The 19,431-nt window shown below is 44.9% G+C and overlaps 1 protein-coding gene across 2 annotated transcripts in view; it reads left to right on the top strand.

The window, feature by feature from the left end:
• ADA2 (adenosine deaminase 2) overlaps positions 1–10,963 on the top strand; it is a 52,601-nt gene extending 41,638 nt beyond the window's left edge. For both annotated transcript variants that reach the window (XM_039249992.1, XM_039249990.1), the window contains exons 5-10: positions 2,698–2,825; positions 4,754–4,844; positions 6,551–6,659; positions 9,501–9,658; positions 10,251–10,453; positions 10,682–10,963. In XM_039249992.1, coding sequence (XP_039105923.1) covers positions 2,698–2,825; positions 4,754–4,844; positions 6,551–6,659; positions 9,501–9,658; positions 10,251–10,453; positions 10,682–10,781 — 789 coding nt within the window. In that variant the 3' untranslated portion in view covers positions 10,782–10,963. The remainder of the gene's footprint in view (positions 1–2,697; positions 2,826–4,753; positions 4,845–6,550; positions 6,660–9,500; positions 9,659–10,250; positions 10,454–10,681) is intronic.
• Positions 10,964–19,431: the final 8,468 nt, after the last annotated feature.

Raw genomic sequence — 19,431 nt, 5'->3', positions numbered from 1 at the left:
TAGTTGAGCCATTGAGCATCTGACTTCAGCTCAGGTCATGATCTTGTGGTTTGTGACTTTGAGCCCCATATCAGGCTCTGTGCTGACAGCTTAGAGTCTGGAGCCTGCTTCGGAGTCTGTGTCCCCTTCTCTCTCTGCCTCTTCCCCACTCTTATTCTCTCTCTCTCAAAGAATGAATAAACATGAAAAAAATTTAATAAAAAAATCTCTGGTGAAGCAGGGGAGAACAAAAACAACTTTTTCTTTACCCTTGTAAGGTTCTGTTCTGGGGGTCTGCAAGTTAAACTGGTAAAAGCCACATTAACAGGAGAAAAGGCATACACATTTTATTTGATATTAATATTTAATTTTTATGTGCATGGAGGCCTCCGTAGAAAAAAGCGAAGACCCAAAGAAGTGGGTATAACAGGTACTTATACACTGTTTTAACAAGTGGTGATAAATTGTGGAGAAATGACAAGGCAAAATGTTTGGGTTTCTGGGGCAGTAAATTGTGGGATAGTAAATATATGTGGGAAACTACTAAAATATAAGAGTTATGTTAGTAAGGTTTATTTGTGCAGACCGATCTCAGGGCTGACCTTCTGTCTCCAATGATAAGGGTTGTTTTCCTGGTGTGGGAGATAGGAGGCGGAACACTCTCACCAACAGTTTATGTCCTGCTTTTAGACAGACAGGAGGAGAGCAAAGATCTCTATGTTTGCTGCTTGACTGCCTTCCACTCAAAATAATGCTTATGCTGGAACGCCTGGGTGGCTCAGTCAGTTTAAGCATCCGATTTCATCTCAGGTCATGATCTCGTGGTTCTTGAGTTCAAGCCCCTCATCAGGCTCTGTGCTGACAGCTGAGAGCCTGGAGCTTGCTTTGGGATCTCTGTCTCCCTCTCTTTCTGCCCCTCCCCCACTCACACTCTGTCTCTGTCTCTCTCAAAAATAAATGAACACTTAAAAAAATTTTAATTATTATGCAAAAGTAGCATATTTTAGGGTGGCATGTTCTGATCCCCTTCAGTAAATAATAGGAATAATAATAATAATAATAATAATAGGTTATACTAGATACTGAGCTAGCAGTACCTAAGATTCTCTCCTCTAGAAAGTTCTGGCACCCTTAACATTCAGGAAGCCTGAGCTTGTCTACTCCTAGACCACACAATCCGGGAAGACCACCTTCCGATGGTGAGCCTGGAGATTGTATGAGAGGTCAGGCTTCCCTGGGGCAGCAGCAGAGAAAACCAAAGAGCCAAGAGAAGGGGCTGGATAAAGCTGTCTGTTCACTGCACTTCCCCCATCCCAAGAAGCAGAATGAACCCCTTCTGCCCCCCCACCCCAGGCCAGAGATGAAAGAACATAAAAAGCTTCTCTGTGTCTGGGGTGAAGAGGAGACTGCCTTGGGACAGAAGGCGGCGCCTGCAGGGTGCAGCTAAGAAAGGGGCTGGCAAGGGTGCTGTGAGGCAGGGGACTGGTGGGAAAAGAGAAAAGGGTCCTGGAGAGCACCCAGCTCCTGGGATGCCAGGATACAAGAGTTGACCCCAGTAAAGAGAAAGGATTCCTCTCTGTTAGGTAGTGAGATAGTTCCTGGCTCGCACTCTGACTCTCAGCCTCTGCCACCTGCACTCCCGTGGGCTCTGGCTCTGTGTAGAACCACTGCTTCCCTACCCCAGGACACTAGCAATGATTTTGCCAGCAGGGCCGCCAGGGAGCCATTGGCTTACTTGTGGACTCTAAGTTTCCTGTGTATCAAATCCCCATTGCCTTTCCAGGGCCAACCTCACCGCCATTTCCCCCAGAAAGCTTCTCTGATCCCATCCAGTTATCCCCTTTTTTCCTCTGAGATCCCATAAGCCTCCCAAAGCACTTAATTCTTCCTGCTTTGTATTTAAAAAAAAAAAAAAAAAAAAGGAATAGGATCTGTCTGCACTAAATCGGAAACGCCTTAAGGTCAGGCATCTTGTCTCACTAACATTTGTTCACCCCTTCCAATGCTTTGCCTGGTTCCTTGTACACTGCAGGGTTTTAACTGATGTTCATGGAAATACCTTCTACATCGTATTTTTTCCCATCCTCCTTTGCCCCACAACCTCTTCAGAAACCCCCACATCCTGTCCTAATTCTAACCTGCACTTTGTGCAGGGGCGAGAGCTGACCCAGTGACGGGAGAGGATGGAGGGAGCGGCAGGGACCATGCCCATCACTCCAGCCCCCTCCAGCCTCTCACCATGGGCTGGAGGGGCAATTCTTTATACCCCTGCCCTCTCCATTGCATCTTCCTACTTTGTCTTACCCACGGTCCACTCCTGGCTCCTCTCACTCTGCCCCGACCATGTCCACCTGAGGTGACATCCGACCTAAGAGTGGGAAAGTGGGGAGATGAAGTGGATCCTTGGACTCCTTTTTTTGGCTATGTCCTCTCCCCGACTGACCTGTTCTTCATTCTTTACACAAATGCCTTTTGAGCACCTACCATATGCCAGGCACTGTTACAGGTGCAAGGACCCAGCAATGAATAAGACAGGCAGACACCCCATCTCTGTGATGTTCAGAAGCATTATCCCAGACAGGACTAGGACTTCTGATAAGTGTGAGAAGCTGTTGAAGGCATGGGGCAGTGAAATTGCAGAGACTTAGAGATTATTGACAGTGGGGATGAAGTTTTGCTTACCTCCAACGTCTGATCAGGACCATGCCTTCCTCTCAGGTCTATGAACTGAATGGGACGATCCATAACGAAGAGTGGTCAGTGGAGACTTACAGAGAAGTGGCTCATATGTTTGCAAAAAAGCATCCTGGGTTTATTGGAATCAAAATCATTTATTCGGTTCACAGGTGAGAGAGAACATGGCTGAAGCTGCAGGATTTGGGAGAATGGGATGCAGGCAGAGCCACTAGACTCTGAGGGAGGGGGAGGAGAAAGGGAGGCTGGGAGGCTGGCTTCGGAGGAGACCCACCCTCAATGCCAAAGAGCCAAGGCCTCAGCATGCGCATTCTTGCATGAGAGCAAAAATCTATCTCTGAAGACACTTCTAGTTGGGATCTTCACAACCAGATTGAAATGAAGAAGTGTGGCAGTTTTCCAGATAGTTCTAGGCCCTGACCTCATGTTAGATTGGGCGATCCAGTTCTGGGTATGTTTTTGCCAGTGTGTTCGGATAACTGGCCCATTTCTTTGTTTCAGTTTGCTGGTGGGGCTCTGCTTCTTGTCAGCCATGTGCTGTCCATGGTGTATACTGGGCTCTGATTGGTGACCTGGCCCTGAGTGACAGCTATCTCAGAGTCTGTGTGTGGATGTGTGACCTGGCAATGTGAACAAGGACCCACTCTTTCTCAAGCAAGCACAGAAGGCTTTATACCTTAGTTTTCCTTCTTCGTTTTACCCAAGGAAGGCTCTCTGTCAAAGGCAGGCCTGTGTAAGGCCTTTGACCCACCCGCGGGGCTGGAGATGCAGGGGCGGCAACCAGATGGGGATCACACTGAGTCAGGGCTTGGGGAGGGCCAGCTCAGCCCTAGAGGCTGAGCTCTGGACAGCAGTCAAACCCCTCCCCACCCCATCCCCTTGAATCCCCTTCACCTTTTGTTTTTTGTTTTTTGTTTTTTATTTTTTTTTTATGTTTTATTTATTTCTGAGAGAGAGAGAGAGAGAGAGAGAGAGAGAGAGACAGCGTGAGCAGGGGAGGGTCAGAGAGAGAGGGAGACACAGAATCTGAAATAGGCTCCAGGCTCTGAGCTGGCTGTCAGCACAGAGCCCGACGCGGGGCTCAAACCCACAAACCATGAGATCATGACCTGAGCTGAATTCGGGCGCTTAACCGACTGAGCCCCCCAGGCGCCCCTCCCCTTCACCTTTTGTGAGAGCAGAGGCCTGCACCTGTGTGCTAGTGGGCCAGGGTGGAGCTTGAGGGCTGGGGCCCCACTGGTCCCCCTCAGAGGCTCCTGGGAGCCAGTGGCAGGTGGGGAGGGTGTGAGGGCTGCGCTGCAGGTGGTAAATCCTCCTTGCATCCCTTAGAGCTCCTCAGGAGATGGAATGGGCAGGCGTCAGGAGGGGAAAATGTAGGCCACAGAACTGAGGAACAGGTGAGCCAGCTGCTGCCCAGAGACCTCTGTCCTCTCACAGGTTGTGCCAGACTTTTGTTTCGGTGCTTCTGTTGTACTGCTTGTCTCACCCCTGTCCTGGGCTTGAACAGAGACGGTGCAGACAGAAGTAAGACAGTTCGCCTACAGTGTTTCTGGAGTCCCCAGGGCCATGCAGATCCCACTGAAGGGAGAAGACATATAGTTGCCAGGTCCACTTGACTCGACAGGGGCTCTGGCATTTTGTAGACTTTCACTGGTGCCCAGTGAACAGAGAGCCGGCCTCTGTACTGCACCCCCTTCCCGTAGCCATCATCTTGGGGATGCAGGGCAAATTTCAGACAAGGCCGCTTTGCTTCATCCAAATGTGGACAGATGAAACCTATCCCATGGGTCTCCTTTCCTCACTTGTTGTGTAGACACCATAGATTCCTCTAGAGCCAGCCAGACTCCTCAAAAGGGTTGGATTTGGGTGAGATATCTCTCAGATGTAGCCCCTGGAAGGGATCACAACAGCGTGGTCATGATAGGGTCACATGCCAAGGCTTTGGGAAGTGATTTCTGGGTAATCTGGACTAGACCAGCCCCAGGCACCAGGGAGGGGGGCTACTCCGGGGTACTGGGTATGAAGCTCCACCAATGCCAAGTCACACTGTCTCCCATGCTTCTCTCTGTCTCTCCCACAGATTTGAAAATGTGTCCTCCGTCATGAAATCTGTCCAAACAGCCATGAAGCTTCGAACCCTGTTCCCTGAGATGGTGGCAGGGTTTGATCTGGTAACGGACCCCGCACAACAAAGCTGTCTGAGAACAGGGCCCAGCAGGCAGCTCTTGTGAAGGCCCTGGCAGCAGGCACCGAAACCCTCTGTGGAGGCTCAGGCTGCCAACCACAGGCCTGGCCAGAGTGTAGCACCGACCTTGTGTAGGGGCCTGAGGGAGGGTGATAGTTACAAGAGAAAGGAGAGCAGACAGGGCCAGAAGGCTGAAAAGGAGCTTTCCAGAATAAGGAAGGAACTCAATGAGGATCCCCAACAGTGGGCTTACTCCCGTTCCGCTGCCTTCTGCCCTCTTTCTAATGCATGTGGCCTACCTATGTCTGCCTCTTAAAATTGTAGCTCATAGAGGGTGATCTGGAAGCAGAGATGGGTCTAAGCCCTGGGCAAAACTGTTAAGGATGGGAAAGGTGTCCTCTGTCCCTTCATCCATTTGCTTCCTCAGCTGTTTTGGAAGCTGCACATCCATAGTGGTGTCACTGCCTTGACCCCACCTCCTGCCCCCCAACCCCCAAATCAAGCCATAGCTGAGTTCTTACAGCCAGGGCACACCTCCCAGGTGACAACTCATCAATCTCATTAAGGAAGTTAACTTAGTTTGAACGACCTGGCTAAAAGGCACTCCTAACTCCCTCTTACAGATTCTGTACATTTTACCTGAAACTGGGCTTAAGCATTTGCTTTCAGAACATCCAGAGCTCAAAGGAGTGGATTTCAAGGAATCATTTTGTTTGTACCGGCATGTCTTCCTGGGATCCCTGGGGGTCACTCAAGGATCTGGCCTCTTCAGAAAGGGGCAGAAGGTCCTCCCTTCTCCCTTTTCCCCTCTGCATGCAGCCCTGACAAAGGGGGCTGAGAAGGAATGCCTCTAGTATAGAACATGCAGAACAGTTTCTACAAGGACTGTAGTGGACAAGTTCTAGAGGAAAATTGGGGTAAGAAGGGGGGTAGGCAGTTGCTCAAAGGGGTCTACTTGCAAGTTTCAACTCTCTTTCAAGCCTGCACTCCATTCTACTACATTGAATATCTGTATTTGGCTTATTATAAAAATGTGTCATTGCCCCCCCCCCAACAAATTAAAATAGACATTCTGAAGGAGGTACTCGTTTTATCCTAAGCTCGTCACACAGCTACAAGCCCTGGGGTGGGGGGTGGGGGGGTTAGTTCAAAAAGCATAGTTTTGTTGTAGTTACAGCTGAGGCACTGATTCACAGAGGGACCCTGCCAGGAAACTGACTTGGCTAGAGACTCACAGGTAATGGGTCTGGAGCCCTCCTGACTCCTGGTCTAGGGCTCTCATTCTCTTGCGCTGTCTCTCCATTTTCTGCGGGTCTCTCAGTGTCTCACTGTCTTGTTTTTTCTGTCTCTCTCTGTTGCTCTTCCTTTCTCCTTCACTCTCTGTCCCCAACAAGGAGCTCAGGGCTGAAGCACAGGGACTTGGAAAGTGGTGTGAGAACACAAGGTGGAAACGGCTGGGAGGATATAAGATACATCTGACTAAGGGAGGGGGGACTATATAGGGGTAAAAATGCACTTTCTTTTCTTTCCCAATTTTGCTGCTGGTCATTTTTAAAAGGCTGTGTGACAATGGCCTCGACTAGTAACGGCAGCGTATAAGGACGCATATTCACAGGCTATGGAGGGTACCATCAGCAAAGTGAGGCATGGACCAAGCAGACAACTCCATGTCCCCTCCTCTCTGTCTTGCAGGTGGGTCGTGAGGACACTGGCCACTCCTTGTATGACTACAGGGAGGCGTTGATGATTCCTACCTTGCATGGTGTTAAACTGCCTTACTTTTTCCATGCTGGAGAGACAGGTGAGCCATGTGGAGACAAGCAGGACAGAGGAGGGATGGATAGGAGGGCTCCTCATCATCACTCAAGAGAACTGATGGAATCCTGGGGCAGTACTGGTATTGTTGATAGTTGTTTTATGGCGCTTGTCCATTTCATATGGAGAAATATGTATTTCCCCTGGAGAAGGAATAAAATGATAATAACAGTATCTGACACTTTACATATATTATTTCTAATTCTCACCCCAGTCCTGCCAGAAAAGTGTTTTTATCCCCATTTTATTTATTTTTTATTTTTTAAACTGTATTTTATTTATTTTATTTTCTATTTTTAAATGTTTCATTTATTTTGAGAAAGAGAGAACATACGTGAGCAGGGAAGGGACAAAGAGAGAGGGAGAGAGAGAGAATCCCAAGTAGGCTCCACGCTGTCAGCACAGAGCCCGATGCAGGGCTCAGACCCACGAACTATGAGATCATGACCTGAGCTGAAAACAAGAGTCGGACACCTAACCAACTAAGCCACCCTATATCCCCATTTTAAAAATGAAGAGCCCAAGACTCCAAACATAGAGTACTTGGTCCAAGGGTAAAAAGCTAGTCATTAGTAGAATTTGATTTTGAGTCCTTTCCAATGGTCTCCATTTTATAATAAGTGAATTGTATTTAAGAGGTTAATTCACCTGTCCAAAGTCACACAAGGTTAAGTGGCAGAAGAGGGACCACAACCAGGCAACTAGAAGGCTCTGTCCACACTCATCAGTGCTGAAGAAGAGACCCCATCCAGCCCAAACAGCTCGACTACTATTGTTAATGAAATGCCATTAGCCCAGCCATGTCTTTGTTCCCCAAAGCTCACTCCACAGGTTCATGGGTCATCTCTCAGAGCTTCCCATATTCCAGTCCTTAAAATATGTGAGCCCTAAGCAAAAGAAATCCTAGATCATGGCTGCAATTTCAGGTTAAAATGAAGATTTGAGAGGCTTAGATCAGGAAGAAAGCTTGCTGCTACATCCCACCTGGTGTCCCTGAGTACTGTAGGCACCTGTCACCCTTAGACAACCAAGGAGGTGGGGGGGGGGGGGTTGGATTTCACAACCAGGCTTAAACCTTGGTTTATCACACCATCTCTCAGAGGAAGGATATGTGTGCCTTAATCTCTTTTTTTCCTGATATTTCAAGTCAGTTTAGATCCAATTTACATCAAAACTGTTCTAGTAAATTTGAAGAATTGTTTGTGGGAGATGGGACAAGGGAGTAGGGGATGTTAACCTTGAAGAACTTGTGGTCTAGTTGGGAAAACCATACTTACCTGTGTGAAATCATTTCAACAGTATGAAACACTGTAAGAGGATGTAACCAAATTCCAAGACACATGGCCCTAGTAGAGGATTTTGCCAGGAGCTGGGTATTTAATATCTGAGAGTAATGTTCTTATTTTTATTTTTTAAAGCTTATTTATTTATTTTGAGAGAGAGAGAGAGAGGCAGAAAGTGTACACATGAGCAGGGAAGGAGGAGAAGGAGAAGGAGAGGGAGAATCCCAAGCAGGCTCTGTGCTGTCAGCACAGAACCTACCAACCTTGAGATCATGACCTGAGCCAAAAATCAAGAACTGGATGCTTAACTGACTGAGCCACCCAGGTGCCTGTAATGTTCTTATTTTTTTTTAAAGAGAGAAATCTTTGGGAAAAAAAGTTCTAGATAGGAAACCAGTGAAAATCTACCTAAAACACATGCTCTAAAAAGCAATGGGAATTCTTGGGTTTTATTTCTAACAGAACAGTGGAGTTTTCGTATTTTTACATGTGGATTAGTTAGGGTGCTTTTGGGGGCCAGGAATGGAGTACACACATTCAACAGGTTTTACAACAAGGTCATCTATTATTTCAGATAAGAAGAAACCTCTGCTGTCCTCCTCAAGTCCAGGGTTTTACCTCACTTGGTTGTCAGTCAGTGAAGTCACATTCAGGTGTGACAAATCTAATGAAACAAAAGACAAGATGTTTCTTCCAGGGCATCTCCTTTTATCAGGGAGGAAGCCCAAGAGCTCCCCACCAATAACCTTCCAGGCCAACATTAGGACTATCCTAATTGCAAGGGAAGCTGGGAGAGTCAGGGCCTGTCATTTTCAAACTCCAAAGAAAGCCCTGCTAGCAAGGAAAGTGTAGTGGGGATGGCTGGTAAGTAGGCAGCCGACGCTATCTACCACCACTTTGTCTGTATTGGTCATTGTGATCTTGCAATTGATATTGTTAAAGATATAAATTAAGTAAGTACATATAAGTAACTATAGGGGCGCCTGGGTGGCTCGGTCCGTTAAGCGTCCGACTCTTGGTTTTGGCTCAGGTCATGATCTCACAGAGACTGTTTGGAATGCTCTCTCCCCTTCTCTCTGCCCCTCCCCCACTTGCGCTGTCTCTGTCTCTCTCAAAATAAAGAAATAAACTTAAATTTAAAAAAAAAAGTATATTGAAAGGGTTTGCAACACATTGTTGTGAAAATCATAAACAAAATGCCCAGAAAACAGCTCTGGAAACAAATAAAAAATGGAAAGAAAGAATATAGGCTGTGGAGTCAGACCAAGGTTTGAAACCCAGTCTTGCTACTTAAGTGAGTATGCTCCTTCAATTTACAAAGCCTATGTAAGTTTCAACTTCCTCATCTGTTACTTACATATGTAAAATAAAGGCTTGCCATACCTCCTCTCTTTTACCTCTCTTTAGCATTGTTGTATGAAACTCTGTGTGTGTGTGTGTGTGTGTGTGAACATTCTTTTTCTTGCTTGGGGATCGGGAGCCTTTATCTGAGGATGGTCAATGGATCAGATCCATCTGATTGGAGACTACCCCTTTATCCACAGACTGGCAGGGTACTTCCGTAGATAGAAACCTTCTGGTTGCTCTAATACTGAACTCTACCAGGATTGGCCATGGATTTGCTTTGACCAAACACCCAGCAGTCTGGGCTGACTCCTGGAAGAAGGACATCCCCATAGAAGTCTGTCCCATCTCCAACCAGGTATGCATGATCCATGGCACAAACCCAATGCAATCTTTCTTTCCAACCTCAACCTCTGTTCTGATTCCCAAACTTTCCCATGTGATTTTTAGTTCCTGAGCTCACTTGTTTTCTATATTCCTCTGCTATCTCTCTCCCCTTAGTAAGTTATTTAGGAATGGCCCTTTGCCAAACCTATTCATAATAATGAGGCAGCAGTAAGAGTTGCGGTCTGGTGGAATTTGGGGCAAAGCCAAAAGCAAAGCTAAAGGGACGTTGAGAAAGGCCAATGAAGTGGGAGGGGCCGTAGGATATGCTGCTTTCACAGCTGCTTGGGGTTCTTTGTGCACCTGCCTCTCCTGCTGTGTTCCAGAGAGCTGCTCTGAGCCAGACCAAGATAGAGACCAAATGTTTGTGATGGTGAGGAAACCTGGAGAAAATTGGGAAGAACATGAGGACTGGTTCTATTCCTTGTGTTGTGCCCAGAAGTCATCCCAATGTTCAGAGTGGTGATGAGGATAAGAAAGGAGCTGACTGTGCTCACGGTCTTGCCTCTCGTGACAACTTTTTATAGGTCAAAGTTTGTCTTTCTCCTTTGCTTCCTGTTGGGCAGGTTCTGAAACTGGTGTCTGACTTGAGAAACCACCCTGCTGCTGTTCTGATGGCCACTGGGTACCCCATGGTGATCAGCTCTGATGACCCGGCTGTGTTTGGTGCCAAGGGCTTGTCCTACGATTTCTATGAGGCCTTCATGGGCATTGGGGGAATGTCAGCTGATCTGAGGACACTCAAACAACTGGCCATGAACTCTATCAAGTGAGTGTCCTATGTACTACCAGATCCCCAACTCCCTCTTCCACCTCACAACTTGTGTTTATCTCTCTTAGAGGTTTGGGACAGAAGCCTGGAAGGTTTCTCCACAATGCCTCTGTTTTGTTATTGCTCTCGGACTGGAGAGAAATGTGCTCTGCAAGCATCTGAGACCCCCTCACCTATTTCCCGACTGTTTCTCCTGGGGCTGACCTGGGTGCCTTTTCTCTGCAGGTTCAGCACCTTGTTGGATATTAATAAAAAGGCTGCCATGAAAACCTGGGAGGAGAGATGGAATAAGTTTGTGGCTGATCTGGCCAGGAGGCCAACGTGAGAAGACAGACACTTATTACCCTGTTCATCTGCTTCCCTCTACAAGCTGTTTTCACCTTCTGTCAATCATTCTTGAACCCACACCAGTATAGTTTCTACCTCCATTTCTTCATCAAAATTGACATCATGAAGGTCATCAATGGCTTCCACATTGATTGTCATCTCAGAAACACTTAGAGAGTTTACCAAACTCATCTTTTTTAAATATTCTTTTCGGGGCGCCTGGGTGGCTTAGTCGGTTAAGCGTCTGACTTTCGCTTAGGTCATGATCTTGCGGTTCGTGGGTTCGAGCCCCGCGTCGGGCTCTGTGCTGTCTGCCAGCTCAGAGCCTGGAGCCTGTTTCAGTCTGTGATTCCCTCTCTCTCTGACCCTCCCCTGCTCGCGCTGTCTCTCTCTCTCTCTCCTAGAAATAAATAAAACATTAAAAAAAATTAAAAAAAAATAAATATTCTTTTCTCTTAACCTCAGTGACATCAACTCTCTTGGTTTCCTTTTCTTCCTTTCTCTCTGGTCATTGCTTCTGGGGTCCTTTTTCCAGATGCTCTTCTCTATCAGATTTCTGTGTTGGATTTCCTTAGGACTTAGTTTTGCCTCTCTTCTATTCATGTTTCTGCTTCTTCTCCTCTTCTTTTTCTCTTACTCTATAGTGTTTCATTCACTCCTTTGCTTTTAAATATTATTTATTTGCTGATGATCCCCAAATTGATTTATTTACTTGGATCATTCACAAGAATCTGAGAAACCGACTATGTGCAATTCTGAACTCTCAATCTCTTCCCTTTTAACCTTTTCCTGGTCTTTCCCATCTTGGTAAATGTCACCTCCATCCATTCTATCCAGGTGCTCAAAGAATTTTTCAGTGAAATTCTTGATACTGCTCTCTCCCCTGTTCCCTGCATCAAAATGTATCTTGAATCCTTCATGCCTCTCTACCTGTATTGCTATGGACTGAGTTCAAGCCACTATCACTTCTTGTCTGAGTTATAATGGTCTCCTTAATTGAGCTCTCCTTTCTTCTCTTTGCCTTCTTTATTTCATATTTCATAGAGCAATGCCTTTTTAAAAACTAAATTAAGTCAGGTTACACTGATTACATCTCAGTGCTCTTAGAAAAATCCAAATGTTTCAACAGGGCATATGGCATCATGTTTAACCTGGATTCCTTCCAGCATCATCCCATCCCAGTCTCCCCCAGTGTACCAGACGCTGGCTACACTGGTCCTTTGTTCCTCAAATATCTCAAACCCTATGCTGTGTTAAGAATCTTTTCTCATTCTTTCTGCTTGGGATATTCTTTCTTTCCACTTTTGTCTAACTGACTCCTGTTTACCCTTAAGGTTTCACATTTCATGCCATTGACTCAGAAAGGTTTCCTAAACCCCTAACCTGTTAATATCTCTCATGGCACCTTGCTTTTTTCCTTCATGACTCTTAATTTGTAATTATATATTTATCTCTGTGTTGATAGTCTCCATCCCACCAGACTGTAAACTCCATGTGAGTAGGAACTAATTGATTGTTTCATGTACATTGTGAACACAAAGCCTAGCTCCATGCCCCAAACCTAGTTAGTACTCAATAAAAGATGTGTTGATGAATGGATATAACTTGTATGCATTGAGCCAGTTGCTGAAGCAGGAGGGAACAGAGCAGAGTCTCTACAAAGAAATGACTTCATGTGATCAAATTCTGGCTCCTAGCCTGGTCTTTGGGAGAAGGAAGGCAAGAAGCCAGCCCTGTTTTCACTTGACTAAAGGATGTAAAGGAGGATAAAAAAAATTCCTTAAAAGTCCCAGGTGGATTCAAATGTCTTCTCATCCATCGCCCATCACCTGCCTCTGGGCTCATAGGCAGCAGCCAACCGTCCCTCCATTAGTAGTTTATCACTGTTTGGTTCATGACACTGGGAAAAGTCTTGCTGATTAGGGGTCCTCTACCCACAGACTGGTACCCAGATGGAGCAAGATGACCTTTAAGATCCTGTCTAATTCTGACAGTCTTTGATTTATTGCCTTAACCAATCCCAGTAGATAGTGCATAGGTCCCAGCTCAGCTGACTTACATTTAATAAATGGTGAAAATGAAACTTAGCCGAATGGGCTTCTGTAGCAAGTTGCCATGACTACAGGGGTGTCCCAAGAGTTTAAGGTCTCTAGCCCAGAGTTGGTGTGATCACTGATTTGGCAAATTAAATCAGCTACAAGTCTTGTCTTCATGCCTGGTTCAGTAGGCTTAGTCCACCACAGAACTAGAAACATCAAAAGAACCAGACCCTGAGTTATGAAGATGTGGGAAATAGGCTGTCGCCCCCTTGGAACTGAGTAATATTTCTTCCAGGGGTAGTTAAATCTGATTTCATGTATTCCTCCTGTAGGATTTCCCAGAAGGTACCCTGACATATATTTTTTGGAAAATTTTGTGTATTAATTGAATTTTTGTAGGCGAAATCATGCTCTACCTGGCGCCTACTATTTATTTAAAAGAAATCTGAAGAAAAGCTTTCTGTTAACAAAATATATTTTTGTAATTCGAATTCATACTCTATATTTATTTATTTCTTAGAGTGAGGTTAAATCCTTTTTCCTTCTTTGTCAGGTGAATTGTCTGGGCTGGAAAAACCTAATGGCCAGGGACACCAAGAGTCTCTGATTTGCCAGCCTTATTGTACAACAAGTCCCCATCATCTGGCTTATGATGAATGCCCTGGTCCAGCCCCTCCTCCTGGGTCCTGGAGCTTTACATCAGTTGGCACAGCTCCCAGGAAGGGCAGGGAGACTTCTGAAAATTCAAACTGAGAGAATGTTGTTGGAGATGTGAATCATTTCATCTCACAGCAGGTGAGAATTTGAGGTCCAGACTTAGGGAAAACCCTGAAACATTTGTATTATTATCTTGAAATAATGTGAAATCTTTAGGAAAGTTGAAAGAATAGTACAAAGAACTCTAACATACTCTGTCTAGGTTCCCCAATTATTGACATTTTATAACATTTACTATATCATTCTCTCTGTGTATCTGTATCTCTTTCAGTATCTGCATGATAGATCCTAATTTTTCTAACCAATAGAGACTTAAGATGCAGACATTATGCCCATTATTCATAAACACTCCAGCCCACATTTACTAAAGACAGTGTGTAACCACAGTGTTAATATCCAAAGCAGAATATTAACATTGATAAGATACTATCATCTCTCCCTGGCCCTTCCAGGCATGTTTCTTCTCTCTGCCTAGAACCCAACCCAGGATGACATGTTCTACTTAGTTATCCTGTCTCTTGTCTCTTTCATTCTGGAACAGTTCCTCAGTCTTTCCTTATCTTTTGTGATGTGGACATTTTAAAAAAGTTTTTACTTACTTATTTTGGAAGAGAGAGAGAGTGAGATTGGAGAAGGGACAGAGGGAGAGGGAGAGAGAATTCCAAGCAGATGCCATACTCTCAGTGCAGAGCCTGATGCAGGGCTCAAACCCACAAAACCATGAGACCATGACCTGAGCAGAAACCAAGAGTCAGACACTTAACTGACTGAGCCACCAGGTGCCCCTGTTGACTTTTTAAAAAATGTTTACTTATTTTAAGAGAGAGAGAGAGAGAGAGAGAGAGAGAGAGTGAGCATGCATGTGTGCAAAGGGGAGGGACAAAGAGAGAGAGAATTCCAAGCAGGCTCTTTGCTGTCAATGCAGAGCCCACCTCAGAGCTCAATCCCACAAACTATGAGATCATGACTGGAGCTGAAATCAAGAGCCAGATGCTCAACTGACTGAGCCACTCACTCAGGCACCCTGTGACCTTGATTTGAAGAGTACAGACCAGTTATTTTATAGAGTGTCTCTCATTTCAGGTCTTTGTAATGTTTCCTTGTGAAGAGATTCCAGTTATACATTTTTAGGAGGAATACCTCACAAGTGATCTTGTCTTTCTCAGTGCATCATATCAGGGGACACATTGATCAGGGCCTGCTGGAGGTGATCTCTACCAACAAGCAACAGCCAGTTGTTAAAATTTCAGCCTGTTGTTAAACCAGTGGTGGTCAGAAATTGGTCATCGTGGGAGTTTTTGTAATATGTACATATATTTTTTAGGTAAATTCTAGGCCCAACATGGAGCTCAAACTCATTACACTGAAGAGTCGGCCAGGCAGCTGGGTCATTGTGGGAGTTTTTACATTAGAAAAATCAGAAAATACTAATCAGTGCGCACCCCCCAAGCCAGTAAGTAGTTAAACTTCATCCTATTACCAACAATGTCAACCATTATGGTGATGTTCGCTTCAATTACTTTGTTAAGGAAATATCTGCCAGGATTTGTAAAACTTTCCACTTTGTAATTAATAAATATTTAATGGAGAAACACTTTAACTCTATATAAACATCTTATTCCTCATCAAATCTTTAACCCATTAGTTTTTGCAGCCACTAAGATTATCGTCTGAATCTTCCAGTCCTCCAATCATCACTGTTCCAGTTACTTACTTCCCTGTTACAAATTGTCCTAAAACTTAATGGCTTAAGAAATAATATAAATTTGTTAGCTTCTACAGGTTTTGTGGGTTAGGGATTTGGAAAGGGACCAGCTAGGCAGTTCTAGTTTGGGGGTCTCTCATGAGGTTGCAGTCAAAATGGTGGTGGAGCTGAAGCAGCTGGGAGCTGGCCAGACATCTTGTTTCTATATAGTCTCAGGGCTCAGCCAAGAGTGTCCACACTAGCCAGTGTGGGCTTCTTCACAGTGAGGAGGACAAAGGCTTCAAGAGTAAGTGTTCAAGTAATAAAGCTGTCTCTTCTTTTCTTTTTTTTTTTTTAATTTTTAATGTTTTTATTTATTTCTGAGAGAGAGAGAGCCTGAGCAGGGGAGGGTCAGAGAGAGAGGGAGACACAGAATCTGAAGCAGGCTCCAGGCTCTGAGCTGTCATCACAGAGCCTGATGCAGGGGTTGAACCCACAAACTGTGAGATCATGACCTGAGCCAAAGTCAGACGCTTAACGGACTGAGCCACCCAAGCGCCCCTTGTCTTTTCTTTTTAAAACATTTTTTTAATGTTTATTCATTTTTTGAGAGACAGAGAGAGCACCAGTGGGGGAGGGGCAAAGAGAGAGAGGGAGACAATCTGAAGCAAGCTCCAGGCTCTCAGCTGTCAATCAGCACAGAGCCTGGTGTGGGGCTCGAGCCCATGAACTGTCAGATCATGACCTGAGCCGAAGTCAGACACTTAACTGACAGAACCACCCAGGCACCCCTGCTATTGTCTTTTCTAATATGACTTTGGAAGTCACATGGTATCACTTCTGCCATCCTCGATTGGTCTTATCTCTCCAGTCTAAGTCCTCCTAGTTTCAAGAGGAGGGGACAGAGACCCCACTCTTTGATGGAAGACTATCAAAGTCATAATGTAAGAAGAACATGTAGGATTAGAGATACTGTTACAAAATGTTTTAGAAAATATAATCACCAAATATTGATTTCTTCCGTATTAGTTGCTGTTTTACTATAAGGAAGAGCCTTTTCTATTTATCTATCTGTCTGTCTATCTATCTATCTATCTATCTATCTATCATCTATCACTAGGGTTCATGAATCTTTATTCTAATCAATGGACTAAAATGTAACACTATCATTATTTCTTTTAAGACACCCATAGTGTTCCAGGTTTGGCCATGGGAAGGACCTCTGTTAAGTTGGCTCCTGCAACTCAGATAAATTCTTACGATTTTTTGAGAATTTCCTAAATTTTTGACACAATTAAGTATTTTAGGTTCATTTTGCACTTTCCTTGTGTTGTGCTGGACTTAAGCTCTTCTCCAAAGAACTATGCTACCTTTTAGTAGAGAATACTTAGAAACCTTGATTTGAGCATTAGATGTCCTCATTGTTACTGGTGCGTGTGTATATGCACACATAAATACAATTCATATATATGCATATGTACCTATAATTTATATTATATCACACTCCCAAAATGGTGTCACTTAGGCCAAGCACCCAATTGGGGCTTAATACCTAACTTAACTGCAGTTTAAACTTGTGCCAGAAATATAAGTCTTAACCAGTCAGTCAGGAATTTTCTGATCAGCACCAATGAGATAATCTGCCATGTGGGCCCTCTCCATCCCTCAGAGATGAGATAATCTACCTAATAACAGCCCCTGCCTTTCACCCTAAGGGAAGGTGACCTTGGCTGGACCGGTCTTCTCTTTTGTTAATAACTTCTTGCCCCAGTGTCTTTCTTATAAAAACTTTGCATTTTATACAACTCCTCAGAAGTCTTCTCTACTTGCTAGATGAGAGGCTGCCTGATCCTGTGAATTGCTTAATAAAGCCAATTAGATCTTCACATTTACTCAGTTGAATTTTTGTTCATTAACAGTATATACTAAAACACACATGCATAGAGGTATCTGGGTGGATCAGTTGGTTGAGCATCCAACTCTTGATTTCAGATCAGGTCATGATCCCAGGGTCATGGGCTCGAGCCCTAGGCTTCATGCTCAGTGTGGAGCCTGCTTAATATTCTTTCTCTCTCTCTCTCTCCCTCTGCCCCTTTCCCTTACTCATGCTCTCTCTCTCTCTCAAATAACACACACACGCATACGCACACATATATATTTATACATATATATTATATCTATTTCCAAATTTATCTGTGTGCAATTAAAAACCATGAATTTGCCTGGTGGCTGCATGGCTCAGTTGGTAGAAGCATGTGACTCAATCTCAGGGTTGTGAATTCGAGCCCCATGTTGGGCCTGGAGTTCATTTAAAAAAAAAAAAAACAACAGGGGCGCCTGGGTGGCTCAGTCGGTTGAGCATCCAACTTCGGCTCAGGTCATGATCTCACAGTTAGTGGGTTCGAGCCCCGAGTCAGGCTTTGTGCTGACAGCTCAGAGCCTGGAGCCTGTTTTGGATTCTGTGTCTCCCTCTTTCTGACCCTCCCCTGATCACACTGTCTCTATCTCTCAGAAAAAAATAAATAAATAAATATAAAAAAAAGAAAAAAAAACATAGACAAACTGAACATGCACCTATACCTCCAATTCCATTAAACACTATGGGTTTATTCTGGCCTCAGCCCTTCCCATGTCTAGCTCTGTTCCCCAACAGTGAGAAATCTGGCTCCCAGTATTTTCATAGAAGTACCCTGCGCTAACCGATTGCGCCGCTGGGATCTAGCTCCCAGTAGTTTCCATGTGTCCTCGTAGTTACTGATTCGCTGTCTGTGTTGTCCATCTTCACCCCCAACTGCCACCTAATCAGCTGGCCCTGCAGATATCTCTGGTCCCAGATGCCTCAAGGAAAGGGAGGGGAAGGAACACACAATAGGGAAGGGAAGGGAAGAGAAAAAGATTTGAAAGGAGAGAAACACAGGGACTTTTTAGAACTTGAAGGGATTGTTAAATGATCATTAAAAGAACAGATTCACTGTGGTGTTCCTGAAGCTCTCCTTTCAGGAGCTTGCACTTCATTGGCCTCTTCTAAAAAAAACTGTGCATCAGTGATTTAAAATTATTTTTCTTGGGGGGGCGCTTGGGTGGCTCAGTCAGTTAAGAATTTGATTTCTGCTCAGGTCGTGATCTCACAGTTGGTGAGTTCGAGACCTGCGTGGGGCTCTGTGCTGACAGCTCAAGCCTGGAGCCTGCTTCGGATTCTGTGTCTCCCTCTCTCTCTGCCCCTCCCCCACCCATGCTCTGTCTCTCTCAAAAATAAATACACAATTGGGCGCCTGGGTGGCTTAGTCGGTTAAGCGTCCGACTTTCGCTTAGGTCATGATCTCGCGGTTTGTGGGTTCGAGCCCCGCATCGGGCTCTGTGCTGACTGCCAGCTCAGAGCCTGGAGCCTGTTTCAGAGTCTGTGACTCCCTCTCTCTCTGACCCTCCCCTGCTCGTGCTGTCTCTCTCTCTCTCTCCTAGAAATAAATAAAACATTTAAAAAAAAATAAATAGATACACAAAGAAACATTTAAATAATAATAATAAAATTCTTTTTCTTTAAGAAGTTCCTTCAAATCTGTATAAGCCCCAGGGTCCCACAAAATCTGGATCTGGGTCTTTCTCTAGGTCAGCTCTTCGTTTGGAATGAGGAAAACAATGGGGAGGTATGTTGGGTTGCAAAGACTTGCAAAGCTGAGATAAACATTACAGGGATCGTGAAAGCTATATAAACCCATCACCCCTTCTGGAAGAGCTGCCCACATAATTAGGAATAATCAGGCCCGCTTCATTTTTAAAGCTCACCAGAATGAGATTTTGTCATGTGCCTCAGCCACCCAGTCTAGAAGCGCAGAATGTCCCTTTTCCCAACACCGATGTGATCCTTGCCTCTCACAAGAATTGATCACTGCGTCTATTGAACATTAGGTTAGCATGCTAAATTATAAATATTATTTTCACATATATAATATATGTTACTTTACATAGCAGTTATTCTAAAAATAACCTTCTTGGTCTTTTCAGCTCTGTCCAGGAAGGGTGTAAATAGAAGGTGTTGGGGCTGGAAGCGCTGCTGGCTGTCTGGGAAGCATGGTGGGGACAGGAAGCAATTCTGAACTGGCTTTGCCAGAGAAATATCCACAGCACTCAATGCTGACACATATTGGTGTCTCCAGGGCAGAGCTGCTGAGTCTCATTTTGTCCCAGCTCTTAGCCAAGAGCCTCTGCAT

The sequence above is a fragment of the Hyaena hyaena genome, unplaced genomic scaffold, assembly GCF_003009895.1.
Source record: "Hyaena hyaena isolate Hyena2069 unplaced genomic scaffold, ASM300989v1 scaffold_368, whole genome shotgun sequence".
NCBI classification, from domain to species: Eukaryota; Metazoa; Chordata; class Mammalia; order Carnivora; family Hyaenidae; genus Hyaena; species Hyaena hyaena.
Note: the sequence above shows the minus strand (reverse complement) of the source record. Positions and strands in the feature narration are given on the sequence as shown.